This window comes from Salmo salar, chromosome ssa15, assembly GCF_905237065.1.
Source record: "Salmo salar chromosome ssa15, Ssal_v3.1, whole genome shotgun sequence".
Taxonomy (NCBI): domain Eukaryota; kingdom Metazoa; phylum Chordata; class Actinopteri; order Salmoniformes; family Salmonidae; genus Salmo; species Salmo salar.
This window is the reverse complement of record NC_059456.1, coordinates 24,387,914-24,401,754: the sequence shown is the minus strand read 5'-3', so window position 1 is coordinate 24,401,754 and position 13,841 is coordinate 24,387,914. Positions and strand designations below refer to the sequence as shown.

The 13,841-nt window shown below is 43.7% G+C and overlaps 1 protein-coding gene across 1 annotated transcript in view; it reads right to left on the bottom strand.

Annotated features, from left to right (window-relative positions):
• The window catches only part of LOC106571113 (formin), a 50,538-nt gene that overhangs the window by 21,223 nt on the left and 15,474 nt on the right, over positions 1 to 13,841 (bottom strand). The window contains exons 5-10 of the mRNA XM_045695570.1: positions 12,521 to 12,662; positions 9,629 to 9,716; positions 6,522 to 6,583; positions 6,348 to 6,436; positions 546 to 675; positions 131 to 277 (exon numbers count right to left, since the gene is read on the bottom strand). Of these exons, the coding sequence (XP_045551526.1) occupies positions 131 to 277; positions 546 to 675; positions 6,348 to 6,436; positions 6,522 to 6,583; positions 9,629 to 9,716; positions 12,521 to 12,662 (658 nt within the window). The remainder of the gene's footprint in view (positions 1 to 130; positions 278 to 545; positions 676 to 6,347; positions 6,437 to 6,521; positions 6,584 to 9,628; positions 9,717 to 12,520; positions 12,663 to 13,841) is intronic.

Below are 13,841 nucleotides of genomic sequence, written 5' to 3'. Positions count from 1 at the left end.
ACTATTCTGTGATTATTATTGTCAGTCCAACACTTTAGCCACTACACCAAGGGGTTTGAACCTTTTTACATGAGGTTGTTAGGAATTATACTAAAGTCACTACAATACTGTAGAGTTGAGACTTCATTACCCTGCTTTTGACGTCTTTTAGTTTGGGAAGGATCTCCAGTCCGAAGCCGTCAGCCTGTCCTCTGGTCCTGTTGCCCCCATTCATGTGGTTCCCCAGAGCTAGAACTAGACCCATTACTTCCCTCACACTGGAGGTCTCCAACAGATCCTACATTCAGAGATACCAACCTCCTGTTAACTTAGAGACTTTTGACTACACTTCAGAACACTACAGATTCTTTTGAGTCTTTTGAACAATGTGATGTACAGTACACACGCTTCCTGTGGTTACTCTGTTACCGAGCCACCGAAATAGACCATGGAAATGAGGCCTGACACATAGGCTTGAATGTCGTTTAAATGAGCACAGCAAGCTCCTCAATTCATCTGGTAGGGAATCGGGAATCTCTTAATATTCCTTATTATCTTGGAACTACCTTGCAGACGCGAGAGACGATGTCAACCTTCCGCTGTACGGAGGCGATGGCGTCTAGGAAGACAGACTGGAAGATGATACATGAAGCTCTGCCTGGGAAGTCTGGTATCTGAGATAACTCATAAAGGAACCTAGAGACAACACAGGGAGACAGGAAGAAGACTTGATGTAAGTTACTTTGATTCTACAACCATCTTTGTTAAGTCATTTTCCTACATTAGAGTTTAGGGCTGGCAAAATTACCGTATAACCGACGGTTACGGATGAGGACCGTCCTGAAAATGAAATAACCATCATAACCGTTTAAGCTAAGCTTCCCCTAAAGTAAATTGAATTACATTTGCCAAAATAGAGCTTAAATAGCCTATACCGAAATAAATACAATCATTCAAAATAGGCTACTACACCAGAAAGGCTGATTTGGACACAATAAAATAAAACTGTTTATTGTGTTAAATCACATAGTCTGAAGGACCCGCAATTTGGGCCGCGCACGGCAAATACCAAATAGACGATCGTTGAGTTGCGACAGTCAGTGAAAAGTAGAGAGGCCCAGACAGGCATATCGCAATATTTCTAAATACAATCGTGGGAAAACATAGTTTGGAAAGCAAATGGCTATTGCTGTAAAGAGATGACATTTACATTTTAGTCATTTAGCAGACGCTCTTATCCAGAGCGACTTATACCAGTGAATGCATACATTTCATGCATTTCTTTTTTTTTGTACTGGCCCCCCGTGGGAATTGAACCCACAACCTTGGCGCTGCACACACCATGCTGGCATTGCAAACACCATGCTCTACCAACTGAGCCACAGGGAAGGCAAAACAATGAAAAGACTCCAATCTGTCTTTTAGTTATCAAAATTCTCAACTTAATTGTATGAACAGTAGCTTATCCTATTGGCACCAATAGAGAGCATCGGCCATATTCCCGGTTAATGGGTATATTCACTGTCTTCATCATCGTTGGCTCAGTGCCCCTTGAAGATTTGTTTTTGGATAATAAAGTTCTCCTCCAGGTTAGATGGATGTCATATTGTATTTGTGTCTCCCCTTCACATATGTCGATTATATGGATCAGACAACATCCTTTTATTGATCTGTGTGTCAGTGTCAGCAGAGTAGGCTACACTGTCATTATTTTATCAGATTAAAAATGATTCTGCTAATATCTCCAGTCATATCAACTACAGTAGAATTGCATGAAATGTGTTTATAAAAGGCCCCATTGTTTCCCATGCAAAGAAAGGAGCAGAAACATGTGTGATATAGCTTAGACCTCCTCTACATCACTACGTGCTGCATTGAACAGTAAATGAGTTATGTTATTAGCCTAGATTATGACTATCCAATCTGTTCATCACATTAGGAACAGTAAGCTACACTATATATACACAAAAGTATGTGGACACCCCTTCAAATTAGTGGATTCGGCTATTTCAGCCACACACGTTTCTGACAGGTGCTTAAAAATCGAGCACACAGCCATGCAATCTCCATAGACAAACATTGGCAGTAGAATGGCCTTACTGAAGAGCTCAGTGACTTTCAACGTGGCACCGTTATAGGATGCCACCTTTCCCAAAAATGTCTGCCATGCTATAGCTGCCAATGTAAGTGTTGTTATTGTGAAGTGGAAATGTCTAGGAGCAACAGCGGCTCAGCTGCAAAGTGGCAGGCAACACAAGCTCACAGAACAGGACCGCAGACTGCTGAAGCATGTAGAGAGTAAGAATAGTCTGTCCTCAGTTGCAACACTCACACAAACTGCCTCTGGAAGCAACGTCAGCACAAGAACTGTTCATCTGGAGCTTCATGAAAGGGGTTTCCATGGCCGAGAAGTCGCACACAAGCCTAAGATCACCATGCGCAATGACAAGCGTCGGCTGGAGTGGTGTAAAGCTCGCCGCCACTGGATTCTGGAGCAGTGGAAACTCGTTCTCTTGAGTGATGAATCACAATTCATTTGGCGGATACCAGGAGAACGCTACCTGCCCGACTGCAAAGTGCCAACTGTAAAGTTTGTTGGAGGAGGAATAATGGTCTGGGGCTGTTTTTCATGGTTCGGGCTAGGCCCCTTAGTTCCAGTGAAGGGAAATCTTAACGCTACAGCATACAATGACATTCTAGAGGATTCTGTGCTTCCAACTTTGTGGCAACAGTTTGGGAAGGCCCTTTCCTGTTTCAGCATGGCAATGCCTCTGTGCACAAAGCGAGGTCCATACAGAAATGGTTTGTTGAGATCGGTGTGGAAGAACTTGACTGGCCTGCACAGAGCCCTGACCTCAACCCCATCGAATGCCTATGGGATGAATTGGAACACCGACTGTGAGCAAAGCCTAATCGCCTAACATCAGTGCCTGACCTCACAAGTGCTCTTGTGGCTGAATGGAAGCAAGTCCAATGTTCCAACATCTAGTGGAAAGCCTTCACTGATAAGTGGAGGCTGTTATAGCAGCAAAGAGGGGGACCAACTCCATATTAATACCCATGATTTTCGAATGAGATGTTTGACGATTAGATGTCCACATACTTTTGATCATGTGGTATATCTTACATACAGTAAGTCTGCAAATGCAAGGATGCGTAGAATGCTTTATTATAAAGGGGAATTGCAGAATTGCTGCCTGGTACTGTGATGCAATCATTTTCATGGTAAAATCGAATTTTCATTCAAATGATGCCAACTGATGTGGCTCATGAAATTAAATGTATATTTTGGAATGTCAGTTGAGTTGAACCAACAAATCACAGCACGTACTTTTACTTCCTGTTTTGTTCCTATGGGTACACTTACAATCAAATCAAATGTTATTTGTCACATGCTTCGTAAACAGCAGGTGTAGACTAACAGTGAAATGCTTACTTACAGGCCCTTCCCAACAATGCAGAGGAATAAATACACAATGAGATACGATAACTTGTCTATATACACAGAGTACCAGTACTGAGCCCATGACCAGGGGTACGAGGTAATAACTTGTCTATATACACAGAGTACCAGTACTGAGTCCATGACCAGGGGTACGAGGTAATAACTTGTCTATATACACAGAGTACCAGTACTGAGTCCATGACCAGGGGTACGAGGTAATAACTTGTCTATATACACAGAGTACCAGTACTGAGTCCATGACCAGGGGTACGAGGTAATAACTTGTCTATATACACAGAGTACCAGTACTGAGTCCATGACCAGGGGTACGAGGTAATAACTTGTCTATATACACAGAGTACCAGTACTGAGTCCATGACCAGGGGTACGAGGTAATAACTTGTCTATATACACAGAGTACCAGTACTGAGCCCATGACCAGGGGTACGAGGTAATAACTTGTCTATATACACAGAGTACCAGTACTGAGTCCATGACCAGGGGTACGAGGTAATAACTTGTCTATATACACAGAGTACCAGTACTGAGTCCATGACCAGGGGTACGAGGTAATAACTTGTCTATATACACAGAGTACCAGTACTGAGTCCATGTCCAGGGGTACGAGGTAATAACTTGTCTATATACACAGAGTACCAGTACTGAGTCCATGACCAGGGGTACGAGGTAATAACTTGTCTATATACACAGAGTACCCGTACTGAGTCCATGTCCAGGGGTACGAGGTAATAACTTGTCTATATACACAGAGTACCAGTACTGAGTCCATGACCAGGGGTACGAGGTAATAACTTGTCTATATACACAGAGTACCAGTACTGAGTCCATGACCAGGGGTACGAGGTAATAACTTGTCTATATACACAGAGTACCAGTACTGAGTCCATGACCAGGGGTACGAGGTAATAACTTATCTATATACACAGAGTACCAGTACTGAGTCCATGTGCAGGGGTACGAGGTAATAACTTATCTATATACACGGGGTGCCAGTACTGAGTCCATGACCAGGGGTACGAGGTAATAACTTATCTATATACACGGAGTGCCAGTACTGAGTCCATGACCAGGGGTACGAGGTAATAACTTGTCTATATACACAGAGTACCAGTACTGAGTCCATGACCAGGGGTACGAGGTAATAACTTGTCTATATACACGGGGTGCCAGTACTGAGTCCATGACCAGGGGTACGAGGTAATAACTTATCTATATACACAGAGTACCAGTACTGAGTCCATGTGCAGGGGTACGAGGTAATAACTTGTCTATATACACAGAGTACCAGTACTGAGTCCATGACCAGGGGTACGAGGTAATAACTTGTCTATATACACAGAGTACCAGTACTGAGTCCATGACCAGGGGTACGAGGTAATAACTTGTCTATATACACAGAGTACCAGTACTGAGTCCATGACCAGGGGTACGAGGTAATAACTTGTCTATATACACAGAGTACCAGTACTGAGTCCATGACCAGGGGTACGAGGTAATAACTTGTCTATATACACAGAGTACCAGTACTGAGTCCATGACCAGGGGTACGAGGTAATAACTTGTCTATATACACGGGGTACCAGTACTGAGTCCATGACCAGGGGTACGAGGTAATAACTTGTCTATATACACAGAGTACCAGTACTGAGTCCATGACCAGGGGTACGAGGTAATAACTTGTCTATATACACAGAGTACCAGTACTGAGTCCATGTGCAGGGGTACGAGGTAATAACTTATCTATATACACGGGGTGCCAGTACTGAGTCCATGACCAGGGGTACGAGGTAATAACTTATCTATATACACGGGGTGCCAGTACTGAGTCCATGTGCAGGGGTACGAGGTAATAACTTGTCTATATACACAGAGTACCAGTACTGAGTCCATGTGCAGGGGTACGAGGTAATAACTTGTCTATATACACAGAGTACCAGTACTGAGTCCATGACCAGGGGTACGAGGTAATAACTTGTCTATATACACAGGGTACCAGTACTGAGTCCATGTGCAGGGGTACGAGGTAATAACTTATCTATGTACACGGGGTGCCAGTACTGAGTCCATGTGCAGGGGTACGAGGTAATTGAGGTAGATCCAGTATGTACACATAGGTAGGGATATAGTTACTAGGCAACAGGATAGATAATAAACAGTAGCAGCAGGAAATGGGATGAGTCAAAAGAGTTAGTGCAAAAAGGGTCAATGCAGATATTCTGAGTAACTATTGGTTAACTATTTAACTAACTATTTCTTAAGGCTTGGGGGTAGAAGCTGTTCAGGGTCCTGTTGTTTCCAGACTTGGTGCATCGGTACCGCTTTCTGTGCGGTAGCAGTGAAAACAGTCTATGACTTGGGTGGATGGAGTCTTTGACAATTTTTAGGACCTTCCTCTGACACCACCTGGTATAGAGGTCCTGGGTGGCAGGACGTACTACCCTCTGCAGCGCCTTGTGGTCGGATGCCAAGCAGTTGCCATACCAAGTGGTCAGTCAAGATACTCTCAATGGTGCAGCTGTGTAACTTTTTGAGGATCTGAAGGCCCATGCCAAATCTTTTAAGCCTCCTGAGTGGGAAGAGGCATTGTCGTGCCCTCTTCACTACTGTGTTGGTGTGTGTGGGCCATGATAGATCCTGAGTGATGTGGACACCGAGAAACTTAAAGCTCTCGACTTGCTCCACTACAGCCCCTTTGATGTGGATGGTGGCATGCTCGGCCCTCCGTTTCCTGTAGTCCACAATCAGCTCCTTTTTCTTTTGACTGGTACTATATAAAAATGTGGAGATGGTGCCCTGACGTGGAGACGGTGCTTTGAGGTGGAGCTACACACAAGGTTTTCCCCAGCTATCACCCTCCACAGAAAGTTAAAAAGGTGATGAGAAGGGAAAGGAGAACACTCACTGTTCAGGTTTGTCCAGCAACTTGACCAGTTCGTCCTCTGAAGTGTGGTAGTGTCTCTTTATCAGCTCCAGCTCATCGGGCTGGGCTCTCTGGTAGGGGCATAAAACAACACTTAACAAACTGAAGAGAGCTCAAAATCCAAAAAGGACAAGACAAGAAAGAAGTTGTACTCACGTTTTCGTATAAAGCCTGGATGGTTTCCAGGTCCACTACGGAGTTGTCCACCGTCAGCACAGCTACAGGAGTAAACAGGTTCATTGAGTCATGAGCGAAGGTACTGCATGGATGGATACACAGTATACAGTGAATTGCATCTCTACAGGCCTGTGGGGTCACATAAGGGTATTTCTACGACTGGCGGGAGGCTGTAGGTGTAATTGTAAGATTCACACAAAAAACTGAAGCCAACTCTCCTACACGATTCCCAAAGGTGTATTTTCACAGAGCTGAAATCCAACAGGACTGGATCAGATGAACCAACCAAACGTGGATGTTTCCCTATTCTTAAACATGCTGCTGAAACTGATATATCCATGATAGCCCAGTGGACAAGGTCTGTCAATGTTGGGCTGGTGAGAGGTGTGTGAGGGCCAGATGCGCGTGCGCGCACACACACACACACACACACACACACACACACACACACACACACACACACACACACACACACACACACACACACACACACACACACACACACACACACACACACACACACACACACCAAATCTAAAACTCTCCACTTCTGGGAAACTAATTGCTCCCTGCCACAGAAACCAAAGAGACCCACAGTGTAGATTCCTTCCCCTTAAGGTACTGTCTTTCCCAGTTCAAATGGTAACTCTCAGAATCTGTTCCAAATGGCACACTATTCCCTAGATAGGGTGCCATGTAGTGCACTATTCCCTATATAGTGCACTGCTGGGCCCGGGTCAAAAGCAGTTTTCAGGGAAGTATTCAGACCTCTTGACTTTTTCCACATTTTGTTACGTTACAGCCTTATTCTAAAATTGATTAAATATTTTTTTCCCCCTCATCTATCTATACACAATACCCCATAATGACATCACAATACCCCATAATGACATCACAATACCCAATAATGAAAAAGCAAAAACTGGTTTTTAAAACTTATTGCAAATGTATTCAAAATAAAAAACTGAATATCACATTTACATAAGTATTCAGACACTTTATTCAGTACTTTGCTGAAGCACCTTTGGCAGCGATTACAGCCTCGAGTCTTCTTGGGTATGACGCTACAAGCTTGGCACACCTGAATTTGGGGAGTTTCTCCTATTCTTCTCTGCAGATTCTCTCAAGCTCTGTCAGGTTGGATGGGGAGCATCGCTGCACAGCTATTTTCAGGTCTCTCCAGAGATGTTCGATCGGGTTCAAGTCCGGACTCTGGCTGGGCCACTCAAGGACGTTCAGAGACTTGTCCCGAAGCCACTCTTGCATTGTCTTGGCTGTGTGTTTATGGTCATTGTCCTGTTGGAAGGTGAACCTTCGCCCCAGTCTGAGGTCTAGAGCGCTCTGGAGCAGGTTTTCATCAAGGATCTCTCTGTACTTTGCTTCGTTCATCTTTCCCTCGATCCTGACTAGTCTCCCAGTCCCTGCCACTGAAAAACATCCCCACAGCATGATGCTGCCACTGCCATGCTTCACCGTAGGGATGGTGCCAGGTTTCCTCCAGACGTCAAGCTTGGCATTCAGGCCAAAGAGTGCAATCTTGGTTTCATCAGACCAGAGAATCTTGTTTCTCATGACCTGAGTCCTTTAGGTGCCTTTTGGCAAACTCCAAGCGTGCTGTCATGTGCCTTTTCCTGAGTAGTGGCTTCCATCTGGCCACTCTACCATAAAGGCCTGATTGGTGGAGTGCTGCAGAGATGGTTGTCCTTCTGGAAGGTACTCCCATCGCCACAGAGGAACTCTGGAGCTCTGTCAGAGTGACCATTGGGTTCTTTATCACCTCCCTGACCCAGGCCCTTCTCCCCCGATTGCTCAGTTTGGCCGGGTGGCCAGGTCTAGGAAGAGTCTTGGTGGTTCCAAACTTCTTCCATTTTAGAAAGATGGAGGCCACTGTGTTCTTGGGGACCTTCAATGCTGCAGACTTTTTTTGGTACCCTTCCCCAAATCTGGGCCGGATCTCTACGGACAATTCCTTCAACCTCATGGCTTGGTTTATGTTCTGACAAGCACTGTCAACTGTCAACCTTACATAGACAGGTTTGTGCCTTTCCAAATCCTGTCCAATCAATTGAATTCACGACGATTAAGTTATAGAAACATCTCAAGAATGATCAATGGAAACAGGATGCACCTGAGCTCAATTTCGAGTCTTATAGCGAATGTCTGAATACTTATGTAAATATGGTATTTCTGTTTAAAAAAAATAAAAAAAAAAAAAAATGTTCGCTTTGTCATTATGGGGTATTGTCTGTATATTGATGTGGAAAAACATTTATTTAATTAATTTTAGACCAAGGCTGTAATGTAACAAAAGATGGACAAATTCAAGGGTGTCTGAATACTGTCTGAATGCACTGTTTATCCTGATGTTGCATTTGTGTAATACTGATCATATATCCTGATGTTCCACTTGGTCTGACTAGATCAGATATGACAGTATTACAGTACAGCTGAATGGAGATTTGGTGGTGGTTGGAGTTAGGCCCTGTCTGTCTGTCTGTCTGTCTGTCTGTCTGTCTGTCTGTCTGTCTGTCTGTCTGTCTGTCTGTCTGTCTGTCTGTCTGTCTGTCTGTCTGTCTGTCTGTCTGTCTGTCTGTCTGTCTGTCTGTCTGTCTGTCTGTCTGTCTGTCTGTCTGTCTGTCTGTCTGTTTGAAGTCAAATACAGGGTAGAGGGGTCCAGAGTCAGACTTGAAGTTGTGGTTCAGATGACTCACTTGGTTGGAACATAGACTAGTGCTTGAGTGTGGGTTTGAGTCCTACACGGACCACACATATTGAATATGCTGTATGTGTAAACTGTTAATTGTGTTATCTTAGATTAAGTTGTGGGTTCGCATCCTACATGGGCCACATAGGCATTCAGCTACTATTTATGTAATAGCTTTGGATAAAGGCCTCTATTGAATCTCTGGATTACGTTTTTTTTAAAAGAGGGTATGCACCCTTCTTCTCAGAGATGATTTTAGGTGCACAGTACATGCCAGGGTTTTCAAACCTCACCTCAGGGACGCCAGACATGTCACAACGTTGCTGTAACCCTGAAAAGCTCACCTGATTCACCTAATCAAGGGCTTGATAATGCCACTCACCTTGCTGTATGTCATTCATCTCCAGGTGCAGACTAGAGATGAGTATCCCTACGGCCTGGGAACGCTTCCCATCCAGCAGCTTGATGACCTGACCAGGGAGAAGAAGACAACACAGTCACCATGACAACAGTGGAGCTCAGCTGACCATCAGATTAGGTAAGAGGAAGGGAGGTGGACTAATGGAAGACTGATGGAGGGGTTGATCATTAATGGAGACCAGAGCCTCTCTCTCTTCTCTGTCCACCCCTCTCTCTTTCTCTCTCTCCACCCCCTCTCTTTCTCTCTGTCCACCCCCTCTCTCACACTCTCTGATGGAGACCAGAGCCTCTCTCTCTTCTCTGTCCACCCCCTCTCTTTCTCTCACTCCACCCCCTCTCTTTCTCTTGTCCCCCCCTCTCTCTCATTCTCTGATGGAGACCAGAGCCTATCTCTCCTCTCTCTCCACCCCCTCTGTATTTCTCCCTTTCTCTTGTCTCCCCCTCCCTCTCTCTTTCTCTCTCTCTCTCCTCTCTCTTCACCCCCTCTCTTTCTCTTGTCTCCCCCCTCCTCTTCACTCTCTCTCTTTTCTCTCCACCCATCATTCTATTGTTTCCCCCTTTCTCTCTCTTTCTATCTCTGATGGAGAATTTAAGCTAGTCAAAAGAGGTACAAGCACATTGAAGGTCACAACATGGTGTACAGTACCTATTAAAGTGGAACACTGTATCTGGAGGAATGTACTTTTCCATGTATCATGGCTGACTATACTATAGATAGATGACCATGGGGACTTCATCATGGCTGACTATACTATACATAGATGGCCATGGGGACTTCATCATGGCTGACTATAGATAGATGACCATGGGGACTTCATCATGGCTGACTATAGATAGATGACCATGGAGACTTCATCATGGCTGACTATAGATAGATGACTATGAAAAGACTTCATCATGGCTGACTATAGATAGATGACCATGGAGACTTCATCATGGCTGACTATAGATAGATGACTATGAAAAGACTTCATCATGGCTGACTATAGATAGATGACCATGGAGACTTCATCATGGCTGACTATAGATAGATGACTATGAAAAGACTTCATCATGGCTGACTATAGATAGATGACCATGGGGACTTCATCATGGCTGACTATAGATAGATGACCATGGAGACTTCATCATGGTTGACTATAGATAGATGACTATGAAAAGACTTCATCATGGCTGACTATAGATAGATGACCATGGGGACTTCATCATGGCTGACTATAGATAGATGACTATGGGGACTTCATCATGGCTGACTATACTATAGATAGATGACCATGGGGACTTCATCATGGCTGACTATACTATACATAGATGGCCATGGGGACTTCATCATGGCTGACTATAGATAGATGACCATGGAGACTTCATCATGGCTGACTATAGATAGATGACTATGAAAAGACTTCATCATGGCTGACTATAGATAGATGACCATGGAGACTTCATCATGGCTGACTATAGATAGATGACTATGAAAAGACTTCATCATGGCTGACTATAGATAGATGACCATGGGGACTTCATCATGGCTGACTATAGATAGATGACTATGGGGACTTCATCATGGCTGACTATAGATAGATGACCATGGGGACTTCATCATGGCTGACTATAGATAGATGACCATGGGGACTTCATCATGGCTGACTATAGATAGATGGCCATGGGGACTTCATCATGGCTGACTATAGATAGATGACCATGGGGACTTCATCATGGCTGACTATAGATAGATGACCATGGAGACTTCATCATGGCTGACTATAGATAGATGACCATGGAGACTTCATCATGGCTGACTATAGATAGATGACCATGGGGACTTCATCATGGCTGACTATAGATAGATGGCCATGGGGACTTCATCATGGCTGACTATAGATAGATGACCATGGGGACTTCATCATGGCTGACTATAGATAGATGACCATGGGGACTTCATCATGGCTGACTATAGATAGATGACCATGGGGACTTCATCATGGCTGACTATAGATAGATGACCATGGGGACTTCATCATGGCTGACTATAGATAGATGACCATGGGGACTTCATCATGGCTGACTATAGATAGATGACCATGCGGAGACTTCATCATGGCTGACTATAGATAGATGACCATGGGGACTTCATCATGGCTGACTATAGATAGATGACCATGGGGACTTCATCATGGCTGACTATAGATAGATGACCATGGGGACTTCATCATGGCTGACTATAGATAGATGACCATGGAGACTTCATCATGGCTGACTATAGATAGATGACCATGGGGACTTCATCATGGCTGACTATAGATAGATGACCATGGAGACTTCATCATGGCTGACTATAGATAGATGGCCATGGGGACTTCATCAACTAATTTTTAAACAAGCATTTTCTGATCAGGTTTCTGGAGCAAAAGTTATAAAATTACTCTCCAGCTTCATGTTTTCACATCATTGTCAGTAAAATAATAATGGTCACATCCAGAACTATCACGTTCATTTGAGGAGGAAATGCACAGGCACGTTTTGGTGTCCAGAAATAAAACATGAATACATTACATTTTGGACTACAACCATATTATCAGCTAGCCTGGGAATCCAAACTGAATTCACAGTTAATTTAGTGAAGACATGAAACAATAGTGGAACTGAATACAGTGTGGATTTCCAGGCTACATTTCAGCTACTGTAAATCCAGACATCAGCCCCCTCTAGAGGTCAACAGACACATTGACACTCCATATTGTGTTACATAGGGAAAGCGGAAACCTAGTGAGCTGCACAACTGAATTCACTCAACCGAAATGTGTCTTTCGCATTTAACCCAACCCCCCTGAATCAGAGAGGAGCCTCACAGTACCTTCCTGGCCTTGGCTTTCTTCTCATAGGCCTCTGACAGAGGTTTTTTCTTGGTCTGTAAGGTGGTCTTGGAGAACAGATCTTCAAACTCTGTGGTGTTGATGATGTCTGGTTCCACAAGAGAGTTCCACAGTGTGTCCTTACTGAGAAAGAGAGAAAGAGAGAAAGAGAGAGAGAGAGAGAGAGAGAGAGAGAGAGAGAGAGAGAGAGAGAGAGAGAGTGGTAGACAGACGGGGAGAGAGTGATAAAAAGAGAGGAATATACAAGGTCTGAGGTCATCTGCCTTTGGCCAAAAGAGCAGGAACCCAGACTTCATCAAAGAAATTGAAAATATAGACATTGTCATCCTACAAGAAACATGGTATAAAGGAGACGGACCCACTGGTTGCCCTCTAGGTTACAGAGAGCTGGTAGTCCCATCCACCAAACTACCAGGTGTGAAACAGGGAGGGACTCAGGGGGTATGCTAATTTGGTATAGAGCAGACCTAACCCACTCTATTAAATGAATCAAAACAGGATTTTACATCTGGCTAGAAATGAAAGAAGGAAATTATTTCAACAGGGAAATATGTCCTCATGTGTGATACCTATATCCCCCACTAGAATCCCCATACTTTAACGATGACAGCTTCTCCATCCTAGAGGGGGAGATCAACAATTTCAACAATCTCTTAGAGCGTTCACAGTCAGTCCACTGATACCCCTATCAGATCACAGCAAAATCACACACACCTCTCAGCTTCCCTATTAAATCTAGACATTCCAAGCAAACAACCTAAGAAAATTAACAACAATGACAAATGGTTTGATGAAGAATGCAAAAACCTAAGAAAGAAATTGAGAAACCTATCCAACCAAAAACATAGAGACCCAGAACACCTGAGTCTACGCCTTCACTATGGTGAATCACTAAAACAATACAGAAATACACTATGGAAAAAGAAGGAACAGCACGTCAGAATTCAGCTCAATGTAATTGAAGAATCTAACCACTTCTGGGAAAATGTGAAAACACTAAACAAACAACAGGAATAGCTATCTATCCAAAACAGAGATGTATGAGTAAACCACTTCTCCAATCTATTTGGTTATATAACAAAGATCAAACAGCAAAAGCATATACATGATCAAATTCAAATCTTAGAATCAACCCTTAAAGACTACCAGAATCCACTGGTTTCTCCAATTACATTGAATGAACTACAGGACAAAATACAAACTCTCCAACCCTAAAAGGCCTGTGTTGTTGATGGTATCCTGAATGAAATTATAAAAAATGCAGACAACAAATTTCAGTTGGCTATAGTTAAACGTTTTAAC